Below are 13,531 nucleotides of genomic sequence, written 5' to 3' on the forward strand. Positions count from 1 at the left end.
AAAACCACTGAATCAGAAGGGATTTGTATATTTATAGAGAGATTCTGGGTAGCCAAAGAAGAGGCAGAAGTCCTTTTAGGTAAATAAAGATAAAGCTTTCAGTTTTGCTAGACACTGAATTATTCATTAAAACATTCAAATAGGCTTATACCTGTGTTATCAAGCAATATAATCATATTGTTCCAAGCCAAACTATGCTCTGGTTTCAGAACTGTGGCATTCCTCCATGCATTCAATGCATCTATATGGCGATTCAAATCTGCATACTAAAAAGGAAGAAAACCCCAGTAATTTCACTCTGATTTGCTTTACTTTCCTATCATGCACTAAAGACACCAAAGAGTTGTTAATGTCTCATATCTTTCTAGCATAACTTGTTTTTATAGACAAAAATAAGAAATGTAAAAAGAGTACTATGGTAGTATGGAGGATAGAGTGCTATATACTATTTTTACCCTGCTTTTCTCTGAAAGCCAGACTTGTTTTCAAATATGCATGTACCAATAGGATAAGGAGGAAAATCAGCATACAATTTAGAAATCTACACAAAAGAATAAATAATTACTTTATATAAATATTTGCAAAATCTAAATGGAGGTTTTTTGGCATAGTTATACTACCTAACAGCATAGCAATGATTGCAAAACAGTCTGATATTGCGAAATTATTAATCTCTCTTGAACAAAAAAGACCACAATATATTTTTGTTTATACCTCTTCAAATGAAAAAGTAGGACTACCAAAGGTTGTATGGAAACAAGTATAATGCGAAAGCAATAGGAAAAGCTACCAAAAATATGAAATCACCCTGAACTACAAACCAAGCAAACTGGAATAACTATCAACATTTAACAGGATAGCAGAATTTATATATATACATACACACACAGATTCCTGTCATGTCTATAATTTATTCAAAAGCACTTACCAACCGCCCTAAATTGTAGTAACAATCTGGATATTTTTTCCTGTGTTTAATTGCTGTCCAGTAGCTTTGCTCTGCTTCTTCAAACCTTCTTAAACTGTTCTGTACTATTCCTAGATTCATCCACGCAGCAGCAAAATCAGGCCTGGGCAAATTGGGAAAAAAAAAACATGAGAGAGGACAACTGACCATTTGGAACACAAGATCCTATTGCATAATTTCTGCTCAGTTGTTGCAAAACACTGATTAGCATTGTTCTAAACATACTGTATTTGTACAGCCAAAGACAGCAACTCCTCTGCTTCTTGAAGCTCATTTCTTTCTTTCAGAATATTTCCAAGGTTGTTCATGGCATGTACATATTTAGGATTCAACCTAAAATTTAAATTTTAAGAGATTATTATTATGTATAGGACATGTATTACTATGCAAATCGCTAGCTCTTGCAATGCTGCAGATCATGAAAATGAAGACCTAAGCATTTTCTTCATGTTAAACATGAAAGCAATTTTAGCATAGATCATTAAAGCAGTAAAATTCCAAATACCTTACAGCTTCTCTGTAGTATTTGATTGCAGCACTTTGATTTCCTTTGTCAGCCAGGTTTTTGCCAACATTGTAGTGCACCTGAAAACACAGATGAACATTCTACCAGCTGCTATACAGTCAGATATTTTGTGGAGCCAAGTTGCTAAAAATTCTTACTCCAAATAGAAACAGTCCCCACTTGCATCATTCAATGCTGGCTTTTGTTGTTGGTGGGTACTTAAGACTGGACAACATATACAATGAAGACAGCAAGACAAAATATGAGGAATAAATTAATAAATCAGATTACCTGTTTCAGCTATTTAAGAAAGATTCTTAAATATCTTAAAAATCAAGAATCACTTCTTGATTTTACAAATGAGCCCACCACACCTTCCACAAGACTTTTTAATATGGAGACCTCCTGTTCTTCATTTCATTTATGTGTTAGATATATAAGAGAAAGTCTGACTCAAATCAAATCCACCATAGCAGAAGAAACACTACAGCAATGTAAGTGTTGATTAAACTTTGCTTTCACTATAGCATATACTAGAAGAAACAGGAAAACTAAGCTCCAAATTTCGAAAACAAACAAAAAAGTATCACACACATACTATTATTGTCTTGGGATAAAAATACATAAAAGAACATTTCTAAAATAGAAATAATGTGCATAGCAAAATGTTGGAGTCCTTGCCTGTTAAAAATGGGAGAATGAAGGATGGGTCTAGAGTTTTCACATATGGCTACAGGGAAGAAAATGCATTATCTGAACTTAGGCAAGGACTAGATAGGAATAAATACACTTCATGACATCTGAGTTGGAAGACATCTCAAATGCTACTTTAAGACAAATCTCAGAAGACGATGTCAGAAAAAACAGAAAAGTACTGTGAGTACAGACTCCTGAAAATAGATTTCTCAGCAACTAGATCAGAACTCATTATTTAGATGACCTCACTATTTGAAAACAAATTATATATACTTCATCTAAAACAAACACACATTGTAATTTCTTCCATACTTTGAAAATCTAATTCAAATAATTTCAAAAAACACTATGCAGGAATTACTTCTGATTAAAGTACAAAAAGATAGGTTTGTAATTCATTTAGATAACTCTAATTCACCTCCTACAGTCAAAAAAGGATTTTATCTTATATATCCATCAAATTAATTGGCAGAATACCCAAGACCTATTGATCCAGCACACATAATTTTGTTCGAACTCAACTGTTAGGGTATTTAATCGTTGGATTCTATCTCTATATGATTGTGACTATGCAGTAACATACCATCCACAAATAAAGTTGAGAACATTTTCCGTGCTTTCTAGAATGAGTGAAAAAGTAGTTTCACTGGTTACTGGTTTTACAGAGAGCAAAGCTTACTAAGCATACACAGAAGCAGCTCCTCAAACTGTAAGACATAAAATAGCACACAATTTCAGCATCCCATAAAAGCACTTCTAGCACAGCTTCCAAGAAAAAAAAATATCCAGGCACTTCCATTGTACATTCATAAAAATATGACAAGGCCCATGCCAACAAAGCAATGGAATGATACATTTATATCAAGACATAGCCATTCCTAAGTGACTGTGGGGAAAAAAAATAAGGAAAGAAAAAGGCAGAATAGCATTGTTTTCTCAGGAATCATTACAGTAAAATGTTTCTTAGGACTGAATTTATTTATATATCTCTTCCAGAAAATTTTCAGCACACTATAATAAAGTTCTTACCAAACTGGATTGCTCTAATTATATATGCTGAACTTTACAGACTCAAAATTTATTCTGAGGAAATGAGGTTACTAAACTTTGCTGTTTTTCCAGACAAAAGATAAATTGTGGCAAAACAGAAGAAATAAGAAAAGATTTCACTCAATAACACATATTAGCCCTCAAAATACCTGACTTCACACTTCAATATCAGCAAACAAGATTACATTTCAACTGATTCAATTTCTTTCAAGAAGCTTTACAAAAGTCTTTTTTATTTTTATGTTTTACAAAAGTCATAAGCATTACTGAAAAATTAAAAGACTAGGGACAGAACATATGAGAAAAGACTTGGTATACACCAACCATTCAGTGTTTAACATCAGCAGTCTTATGTTAGGAAACAGTCTGCATTTCACTTTCTATTTTTCTCAGTTTTTTAAAACATGTATCTTCTTCATATCCATTTCTATCTCAAAAGCAACAGCAGCAAGAATATTTTTCTCATGTAACAGAATTGTGCAGACTGCAGAAATCTGATAGATTATCAATTCTCTTAAGTCAAAACATTAAATAAAATATTAAGTTTACCTGTCCATCTTGTGAACTAAAAATATGTACTATAGTCTATTAAAACCAATAGCAAAATCATTTAAATAAACTATTAGCATTTTTGATGGTGTATTTTTTCTGTCCTCAGATAAAGCTTCTCATGAAAGGAAACTACGTTTCTCTATAATACCCCCGGAAAATGAAGAGCTCCTTGTTACATGTAGGTTTCCTAACTTCCCTTCAAGTGAAATTGTAGCTTTAGTTCCTCTGAATATGGTGGTGACAGAGAAGAAGGGAAGAGAAGAAAAACTAAAACAAATGTACCAAAAGAACTCCTCAGCCTACCACAAATATAGTATGGAGGGAAGATTTTCCTTTCCTAATCAAACATTTAAGAGCAGACACGGCATTTCATTATTAAATGACTGAAGATATATATCAACTAGAGTTATGTATTCCATTATGCCCACATGCTCCTTTATCAACCCTAACCAGGTAATTTACAGTAATAGCTCTAAAAGGAGCTATTTCTCAGGGACGCATAGCAACACAGTATTCTCCAAAATCAAGGCAATTAGGTAAAAATACCCTAGGGTGGAACCTAGTTGATCTTACCAGACATGTGCTGTTTAAAGTTAACATAAGCATGGCACCATAGCCTAGCCAAAGAATTGGCTCTATGCGTTTGTCTGTTTGCAACACCTCAATTGGCCTAAGAAACCAGTGTAAAAGAGCAAAAGCCCTGTATATTATTCTATGTTAGACATACATAGTGCTTAAACTCTTAAGTGCTTAAATGTATAGGTACATTTAAATGAGCAAGAGAGGAAAAAAAATATTTTCCTGTAAAAAAGCAAAATTACTGTCAAACTGATTTTTTAGTTTGGTGGTTGGTTTTTTTAATCTTCTTCAAATCAACGTAGGAAGAAACTGAAATGTAGTATCATCTTTTAGGAGGTAAACGCCCTCAGCAGGAGCACTACTATTATAAACTATTTTATTGTCTCTTCTAGCTGCTTATAATCACCCTTTCAGCAAATATTAACATTTGCTGAGAAGGATGGAAGCAAAGCACAGATGTCAAAATTTCTACAGAAATGTGCAGATGCTTCTGTTCAATGCCAGCTTATTTCAAACAATTTTTTCTACTACTGAAATTCTGTTTTTAAAATAATCTTCACATTTTGTTTGTGCAGCTAATGTTGTCTAAAGGTTCTTCTTCATGACTATGCTTGTATACAAAAAAATTGACATCTAAAATGGTATCCGTGTGGGAAAACACTGCAGATAGCCTCTATAAACACAGGCCACAGTACTTAAGGTAAATTCTGCAGAAGAATTTGGTAGGTAAAAAGGTAAATTCCCCTTTTAATATATAGCACAGAAAAAAAATGTCTTAATATCTAATGGAAATGCTCTCTAGATCAGCTTCATAAATCCTTAAAAAGCACTAAATCTTGTTCTGTTACAAAGAGGTTTTACAAGACCTTTTAAGAAAGTATGAAAGGTAATCTCACAAACTGTTGTACATTTTCAGTATTAGCATAGCTTGTCTTTAGGCAAACTGTAATTATTACAAGTTTGTCAAAGGATCAAGTACAAAGTTACTACCCTTAGTATGTATGTCAAGGCAGACTGATTAGTAACACATTTTGTCGTACTGCAACTTCCTTACTTATCATTGCAGAAAAGTTGCTACTGAAACGGGTTCTTTTCTATCCTTTAGAGAAAAGCCAGTAGCAAGGAGACCACAGAGATTACATACAGAATGTTAGTGATTTACAATCATTTAATTTATTTCAAATCTAGGAAAAGAAAAATGGTGGCTATTTCCCATGTATTTAACAATGCAATTGCAAATTTTATTTAGATAATCAGAGGAAGTCATCCAGAAACACAGGGCATCTCTGGATTCTTAAAAACTGACACGGCTTTGCTAAAAGCCAAGAAAACCTGGCACTTCCAACAGTGCCAACACTTCAAACAGCAAAAAAAGGCAGTCAAATGAGCATTTTTGGGAATAATCTTTAAAATTAAAAGAAACAATGCATAATGACCTCAGAAGGTGAAAAGCGATACAGCAATGTCAAGAAATTGTGAACAGCCGTAGGGCAAAGGCAAAATCTCACACAACCTTATGTATCCACATCTGCTCTAGTTGTCAGGACTTCCTTTTATCATCAGTGGAAGGAAACATACAGATCTAGGGTGCAGTCCTTCTGGCCTATGTCAGTCATTTAGTCCAAGGTGATGATGAACCATGTGCTAAAAGGGACAGCTTCTCCTCCCCAGTTATAAAAGTAGCCCAGATGACTTGCTCAGATTTAGATGTCTGAAGCTAAGGAATAAACCAAAGCCAGCAGTCTGATACGGTGAAAGAGTAGTTATGCTTTTATCATAGCCTGTAATTAGATATTTCAGCACTTCAACAAAGCACTCCAGGATATACTTGCAACATAACGTCAAATGTAAAGACACAAAATTGGATCCAGTGAGCCTTTTAAGCCAGCAGCACTGAAATATTCCACATTCATAAACTACCTGTAACATATAATCAACATATCAGCAGAAAACAGTCTCTATAATTGTTCACAAAATTTGCCTTAGTAGAAACACCACAGGCCTGGTTCTAACTCATACTAGTGTATGTCACTAATGAGCTCCAGGAATTAAGTCTATACGGTATGAAAAAAGGTGGTAAGAGGAAATAGAATCAATACACATGGACCTTCTGTTCAGCTAAGAAAAATACTGCCAAATGTAATCAAAATGTATACTGTTTCAGCCTAACAACCTTTGAAACCAACCTAACTGCAGGACCATGCAAGTTCAAATGTGTGACATATTCCTGGACATGTTTAACCAAGATCTGTAACATGCTTCTCTCTTGCTCCTTAAAAAAACTAAAAAACCAAACCATATAACATATATATTTAAAATATTTACAATAAATAACTTTTAAAATAATTTCAAAAATATTTAAAATATTTAAAAATCTGTATTATAAACCTTTTTTTTTAAAGTAAAAATTTTTATAACTTCATTATAGTACCTGCTCATTTCCTATAAGTTTTAAAATCACTAGGCAATGTTTATCAAAGCTGATCCTAAATTTCATCCTCTTGAGCTAGATGCATCCGTCACTCAAGGGGGCAGATTCACTAGTATGCCACCAGACAATCTGATTTAATGCAGTTTCCACACCTCCATCTAAAGAGATGTTTAAAGAAAATGAGTCCTGAAATTAGAGATGGCAGTGCTGTAACTACTTGTTACTTAGCATTAAGGTAAGTTTACTGTACGCTGCTCACATACAGACAATTTGGAATTGAAGAGACCTGTACCACAAAACCTGAATGAGGAGCTGCAGCTTTTGTTGCTATTTGGGAGACAACTGGAGATTCTGGAATGCTGCTACATAAGGGAAGTAAAGCATGATCACATTACACATATTAAAGATGTTCCAAAAACAACAGGAAAAAGTTATTATCTGCATTTTATCTTTTGGTCTGCATCAACCTCCCACTGAAATAAATGGGCCACTGAAATAAAGTCCTGTGGAGTAATTTTTAAAGGAAGCCTGCGATTTCAAGACAACAACAGAAGATCAGAACAGAACCTAGTTCCAATTCTTACATTTACCTTGTGACAAATTGAGTAAATATAGCTGAGTCCATAAAGAAAAAAAAAAAAAAAAAAAAAAAGACTGGCTCTTATACATGGACTCTCTAATGCTGTTGCCTAGAAAAGATCCCTACTATTGTGACTTCAAAGTTACTCCTTCAGCAAAATTGGAATGCGAGCCTACAAAACCCTCCCTGTTCACATCACCGCACTTTCCATTTGCACAAGCTGTCACTAGCAGCAATACAGCTCAGGCATGTCTACATGGCCCAATGTTGACAAACACAAGCTCATTTTCCCTGTACACTCATTGGCTTTGAACCAGCTGCATTAGTTCAGTAGCTTGCACACAGCTTATCGGCTCAAGCACAGCACTGTGCGAACACAGCCACACAGCTTCCCAGGCAGACATGGCTTGAGTCCAAGGAGCTTAGAGCACAGGCAAAGAGTGTGGATCTGTCTAAAGCACTCTTACCATGGCAGATGGATGGAGTTACACACAAAGAAACAGATTGCATTTGCTCCATTTATAGTATGCACTTGTCATCCAGAAAACAAGATATACTGAGGTCATCATTAAAAAGAAGATGGTTGCTTACCACTGCCACAAAATACAACAGCTCTTTTTCTATGTACTGAAATCCAAGATTATTGAAAGACACCATCATGTTGTAAATACTGGCCATAAATGTTTTTTACAGCTCACTGCTGCATATTAGTATCTACTGGAATACAAAGCATATAATTCTCTTTGCAAAGAAAGTTGAGCATTCACAGGTTGCTTTTTAAAATCTGTCTTGATCTGTATTATCTAGATACCACTTTAGATTACAGAAACCTACTCTTTTAAAACATCAATGTATTTTCATTGACAAGCTGCACCTTCCTGTTCCTAGGCTCTTCAAAGAGAATCTCTTGTAAAATTCAGACAACATCAGAGCTCTGTGGTATGCTCCAATAGATCACAGTCTCAGCTATCAAAGGGCTGCTGCGGAGGTCACCTCTATTAGCAGGCTGGATTCAGTCTACTATGCCAAACACTGGTGTTCAGCTCGGTGAAACATCCTGTCCAGTCCCACCCTCTCACTTGTTCCTTCACTAAGACTTTGGAGGGAATATTGCAGTTTTCCTTAGTGCCCATGTCTGAATACTCTAGCCCATTCAGCCGCTGTAAAAGAGCGGAAGCGGGAGCAAAGATTTTACCCTGATGGATATGCTGCTTTGCCCCTTAGCTGTGTTAGCTATATATATCACTGGAAGGTACACAAAAAGGATTCTGAAAATATCACACAGGCATTATTCAGGTGAACACATTCCTACAACTTACTTTATTTTTTTGTATTTTATTGTAATAACTTGCAATTATATGCACAATTGTTTTAGTAGATTTTATTAGCTGTACTTCCAATTTGACTGGATGCCTTTACTGAAGTGTATTCCTCCTCCTCCCTCCCCACTCCACTCCCACCCTCCAAGTTCTGAATTACAATATTGTAATTTGCACTGTCTGGTATTTTAACTATGCTACCACTCTAATTTAGGTGTCTGACATGTCAATGCCATATTCTTTCACCAAGCAATACTGTGAATAACATTGTACCACAATGTATTAACTATGCATAACACCTTCTGCATCTCACATTTCAAAACACTTAAAAAAAAAAAAAAAAGAAAAGAAAAGAAAAAAGTCCACAAGTGACTTACTTTTGCATTCAGAGGGCACACAGACAGTGCACTCCTAAAAAGCTGTTCTTCTGACCTCCACTGACTGCTGCGGAGCGCACAGCGCATAACATTTATCAACAAGATTCCAAGTACTGCCACAGTGAGAATTTTCTTAAGGAAAGAGAGCCAAGTTAAGAAACAAACCATTCAATTGAAGCACTTCACCATCAACGTTACTGATTGTTTTGATGGTACCTTTTTCTTGGCTTGCTTACTCAAGAGACTAAATCCATATGTAAACAGAATACAATATCCAATACTGGGGAGGTAGATGACTCTCTCTGCAATAACAAATCCTACTCGGAAGAACAGATTACTTGCAGGAAGAAAAGGGATAATAAGAAATCCAAGTCCCAGTGTAAGAATTCTGCAAACAAGAAACAGATTCTCAAATTAACCACAAATCTTAACAAAAGTATCTTTTCCACTTAACATATAAACTTCATTTAAACATTGTATAAGGATGTGTGTATGGAACAGGGCATTCAAAAGCAGCCTTTGAGAGCTAGTAACAAAATCAGCTTAAATTTCAGTGGTTTTGACACTGCATTCCATCAGGGACTTTCAAAATCCTAGCTATAATTTCCAGAAAAACAATGTTCATGCTTCCAGGCCAGAAAACAGCCTCATTACACATTAATTACATAATTCCTATTTAAAATACACTGGCAGAAAAAGTAATGGTAAAAAGCTACCTGTCTATTTTTGGAACCAGTAAGACAGTAACAGGGGGAAAATGTAGGTCACTGTTAAAGAAGAAACTTAGGTACATATCCTACTAAGAGAGTGTTTTCTTTCCTAACAAATACACCAATAGCAGGATCCTTTGTGGTTAACCACTTGAAAGTTAGTAATCTACACACTTTCTACAATCAGCAGAGAAAGGCACTTCTCAAGGACAGTTTGTCTTCCTTTTTTTAGGTATCTATGTTAGGATGAGTAATCCTCAGCAGATAACTTTATGGACTATACAGAGCTTAGACAACTGAGACCACGTACTTTACTTTTACAGAGCTGACATAAGGCATTAAGAACCCCAGGTCTGTGTCAGGTTTTTGTTACAAAGGCCAAGGAAAAGGGGAAACATAACGCCCATTTTTAAAAAGGGGAAAAAGGAAGACTTAGGGAACTACAGGACAGTCACTCACCCCTGTGCCCAGCAAGATCATGGAGCAGATCCTCCTGGAAACTATGCTAGGGCACATGGAAAATAAGGAGGTGATTGGTGACAGCCAACATGGCTTCACTAAGGGCAAATTGTACCTGACAAATTTGGTGGCCTTCTAGGACAGGGTTACAGCATTGGTGGATAAGGGCAGAATAACTGACATCATCTACCTGGACTTGTGCAAAGCATTTGACACAGTTCTGCATGACATCCTTGTCTCTAAACTGGAAAGACATGGGTTTAATGGATGGACCACTCAGTGGATAAGGAACTGGCAGGAGGTTGCACTCAAGAATTGTGGTCAGAAGCTTGATGTCCAAGTGGAGACCAGTGAGAGCGGCATTCCTCAGGGGTCAGTATTGGGACCAGTGCTGTTTAACATCTTTGTTGGTGACACGGACACTGGGATTGAGCGCACCCTTGGCAAGGTTGTGACAACACCAAGCTGTGTGGCACAGTCGTCGTGCTGGAGGGAAGGGATGCCATCAGAGGGACCTTGACAGGTTTGAGAGGTGGGCCCATGCAAACCTCATGTTGTTCAACAAGGCCAAGTGCAAGGTCCTGCACGTGGGTCAAGGGCAATCCCAAGCACAAATACAGGCTGGGCAGAGAATGGATTGAAAGCAGCCCTGAGGAGGACTTGGGGCTGCTGGTGGATGAGAAGCTCAACATGAGCCAGCAATGTGTGCTTGCAGCCCAGAAAGCCAACCGTATCCTCGGCTGCATCAAAAGCAGCGTGGCCAGCAGGTCCAGAGAGGTGCTTCACCCCCTCTGCTCCTGTGAGACCCCACTTGCTTTCAGCTCTGGGGCCCCCAACATAAGAAGGACATGGACCTGCTGGAGTGAGTCCAGAGTAGGACCTGCAAAAATGATCAGAGGGCTGGAGCACCTCTTCTGTGAAGACTGAGAAAGTTGGGGTTGTTCAGCCTGGAGAAGAGAAGGCTCCAGAGAGACCTTATAGCACCTTCCAGTACCTACAGAGGACCTACAGACAAGCTCGGGAGGGACTTTTTAGAAGGGCAGCTAGTGACAGGACAAGGGGTAATGGCTTTAAACTGAAAGAGGGTTGATTTAGATTAGATATTAGGAAGAAATTCTTTACTGTGAGGGTGATCAGACACTGGAACAGGTTGCCCAGAGGAGGTGTGGATGCCCCATCCCTGGAAGTGTTGGATGTGAAGTGAAGGCCAGGTTGGATGGGGCTCTGAGCAATCTGATCTAGTGGAAGGTGTCCCTGCCCATGGCAGGGGGTGTTGGAACTAGATGGTCTTTAAGGTCCCTTCCAACCCAAAGCATTCTATGATTCTGTGACTGAGCTGCTGAAAAAATTGAAAGAACTGAGAAATTAATTCTACAAAAAATCCAAGGGAACAGAACCTGAAAACTTAAACAAAAGCCCTTAGAGAGACAGAATAGTTTACAATACATTTTTTAGTTCCTTTGGGTAAAGTATAAGTTGTTTCCTCAGTAGATACTATCGGTCAGCATTTTACTTTTAATTGTATGGCCATGGCCAGCATTTCTACCTCCTTTCCAGGCACATCTCTCATTCACTATCAGGAGAAGATTAAAGAAGATGATGACTTCTAAGAAGTAGGGACAACAACATACATAATTTTCTACTCTGTTCTGAGATCATATTACTCTTTACCACCTACAGTGTTAAGGATCTCAAAATGCCATTTCAGGAGAAAAATAAAGCAGCCATCCATACCTCCTCCTCCAACTCTGTTTCCCACTAGTCAGTGTACAGTGATGGGCCCAAATTGGGATAAAATGGTAATGACAGCTATAAATATTTATTTGAACCACATTTGCTAGACACTGGTTTCCACTGAATTGTTAAAATTACCAGTAGTGGATTTAACAAAATAATACTGTACTCAAGTTGGCCAGGCATTTAAAATTCATCACTGTCTCTTACCTTCTCTTATGGCTGTCTTCTGAGCACAGAGCTTGGCATATCAGACCAATTAGGCAGAACCAAAGTGCTGCTAGTGCAATTATCCTCCAGTCGCTGACAGATTTAATGAGGGGTATGCAGCCCATTGACCAATCAAAACACAGCCACCAGGGACACAACAGCAACCATGCATTCAACGAATAGTAGTAATTATAGTTTACAGCCTGTCAGTCAAAAAGAAAACAAACATTTATTTGATACTAAACTTAAGGGGGGAGGGACAGGGACACACGAACAACTTCAGTTCTTCTCTCTGCTACCATTTCCCTCTCACAAAATATATCTTATACAACAAAGAGGCCTTAAATACTGTTAGACCACAACTAGTTACATATCCATTTATTTTACAGCTGTGAAATTATTTTTTTAAAACATAGCTAGGTGGCTCTTCTATTCAGAACAGGGAAATGCAATTCTGTGCTGTCCAACCAATATACACGTAAAAAGAATAATCTCCTACAATAGGTGAAAATGTCAAAAGACAGTACCCACTGTCTTTCCCCTTCATTCTCCATCCCCAGAAAGAGCCTTAATGCAGTCAGAGATATAAAGCCAAGACATACTCCAAATGCACCAGACCAGGACTTTGTTATTTTCCTCAAATGCAAAAGAATAGATGAAAAGTCAAGCATAGTACATGGAAAAGGAATGAAAATTAGCAAAAGCTAAATCCTTGCTTGCATGGAAAAAATAGCGAGTAAACAGAAATGTACTTCAATGTGTGCAGTGTATGCTAAATTGAATGCAAAGAATATACATGATACACTATTTTAAAAAGTTGCAGAAAACCATCACAGCAGCACAAGTGAGGGTGACTCATCTTGAAACATAAAGACTGCCCACTTTATTGTTTCTTTGAAGCACAGAAAAGAAAATTCAATTTGATGACAAAGACAAATGTTCTGAGCTGGCCAGAAAAAAGCAACTTCATAACTTACTCTCACAAACAGACTGTCTGCAAATGAAGCTGGGTTGTCTACTTCAGTGAAAGCCGGTGGTCCTGTGCCCATAATCCTCCAGCGTATATAAAGTATACTGGCCCCGCCAGACATCAGAAGAGTTATCCTGAAAAGCAGTCCCTTTCTTAACAGCCCAGCATTCTACAGAAAAAGAAGAAAAAACCCTTATATAAACCCCATTATTTTGTTCTCTTCCCCACTGCATTCACATTCTTTTCACCACCACTTCAGAAAGAAGAGGTTATTCCTGTGCATTTTTTATTACAGTTTTTTATTATTTTTACAGTTACTAGAAAGTTCTCAAACTTTACTATGCTTTCATTGACTAATTGCAAAATATTTTTTTGCAAACATTTGCATTTGC

General features: G+C 37.1%; 1 protein-coding gene across 5 annotated transcripts in view; it reads right to left on the bottom strand.

The window, feature by feature from the left end:
• TMTC4 (transmembrane O-mannosyltransferase targeting cadherins 4) overlaps window positions 1–13,531 on the bottom strand; it is a 60,545-nt gene that overhangs the window by 12,601 nt on the left and 34,413 nt on the right. For 3 of the 5 annotated variants that reach the window (XM_037376320.1, XM_037376318.1, XM_037376319.1), the window contains exons 8-15: window positions 13,147–13,308; window positions 12,170–12,372; window positions 9,273–9,444; window positions 9,057–9,188; window positions 1,473–1,552; window positions 1,193–1,300; window positions 929–1,070; window positions 152–266 (exon numbers count right to left, since the gene is read on the bottom strand). In XM_037376320.1, coding sequence (XP_037232217.1) covers window positions 152–266; window positions 929–1,070; window positions 1,193–1,300; window positions 1,473–1,552; window positions 9,057–9,188; window positions 9,273–9,444; window positions 12,170–12,372; window positions 13,147–13,308 — 1,114 coding nt within the window. The remainder of the gene's footprint in view (window positions 1–151; window positions 267–928; window positions 1,071–1,192; window positions 1,301–1,472; window positions 1,553–9,056; window positions 9,189–9,272; window positions 9,445–12,169; window positions 12,373–13,146; window positions 13,309–13,531) is intronic. The other 2 variants (XM_037376321.1, XM_037376322.1) reach the window with 2 other exon arrangements.

The sequence above is a fragment of the Falco rusticolus genome, chromosome 2 (assembly GCF_015220075.1).
Source record: "Falco rusticolus isolate bFalRus1 chromosome 2, bFalRus1.pri, whole genome shotgun sequence".
Classification (NCBI taxonomy): Eukaryota; Metazoa; Chordata; class Aves; order Falconiformes; family Falconidae; genus Falco; species Falco rusticolus.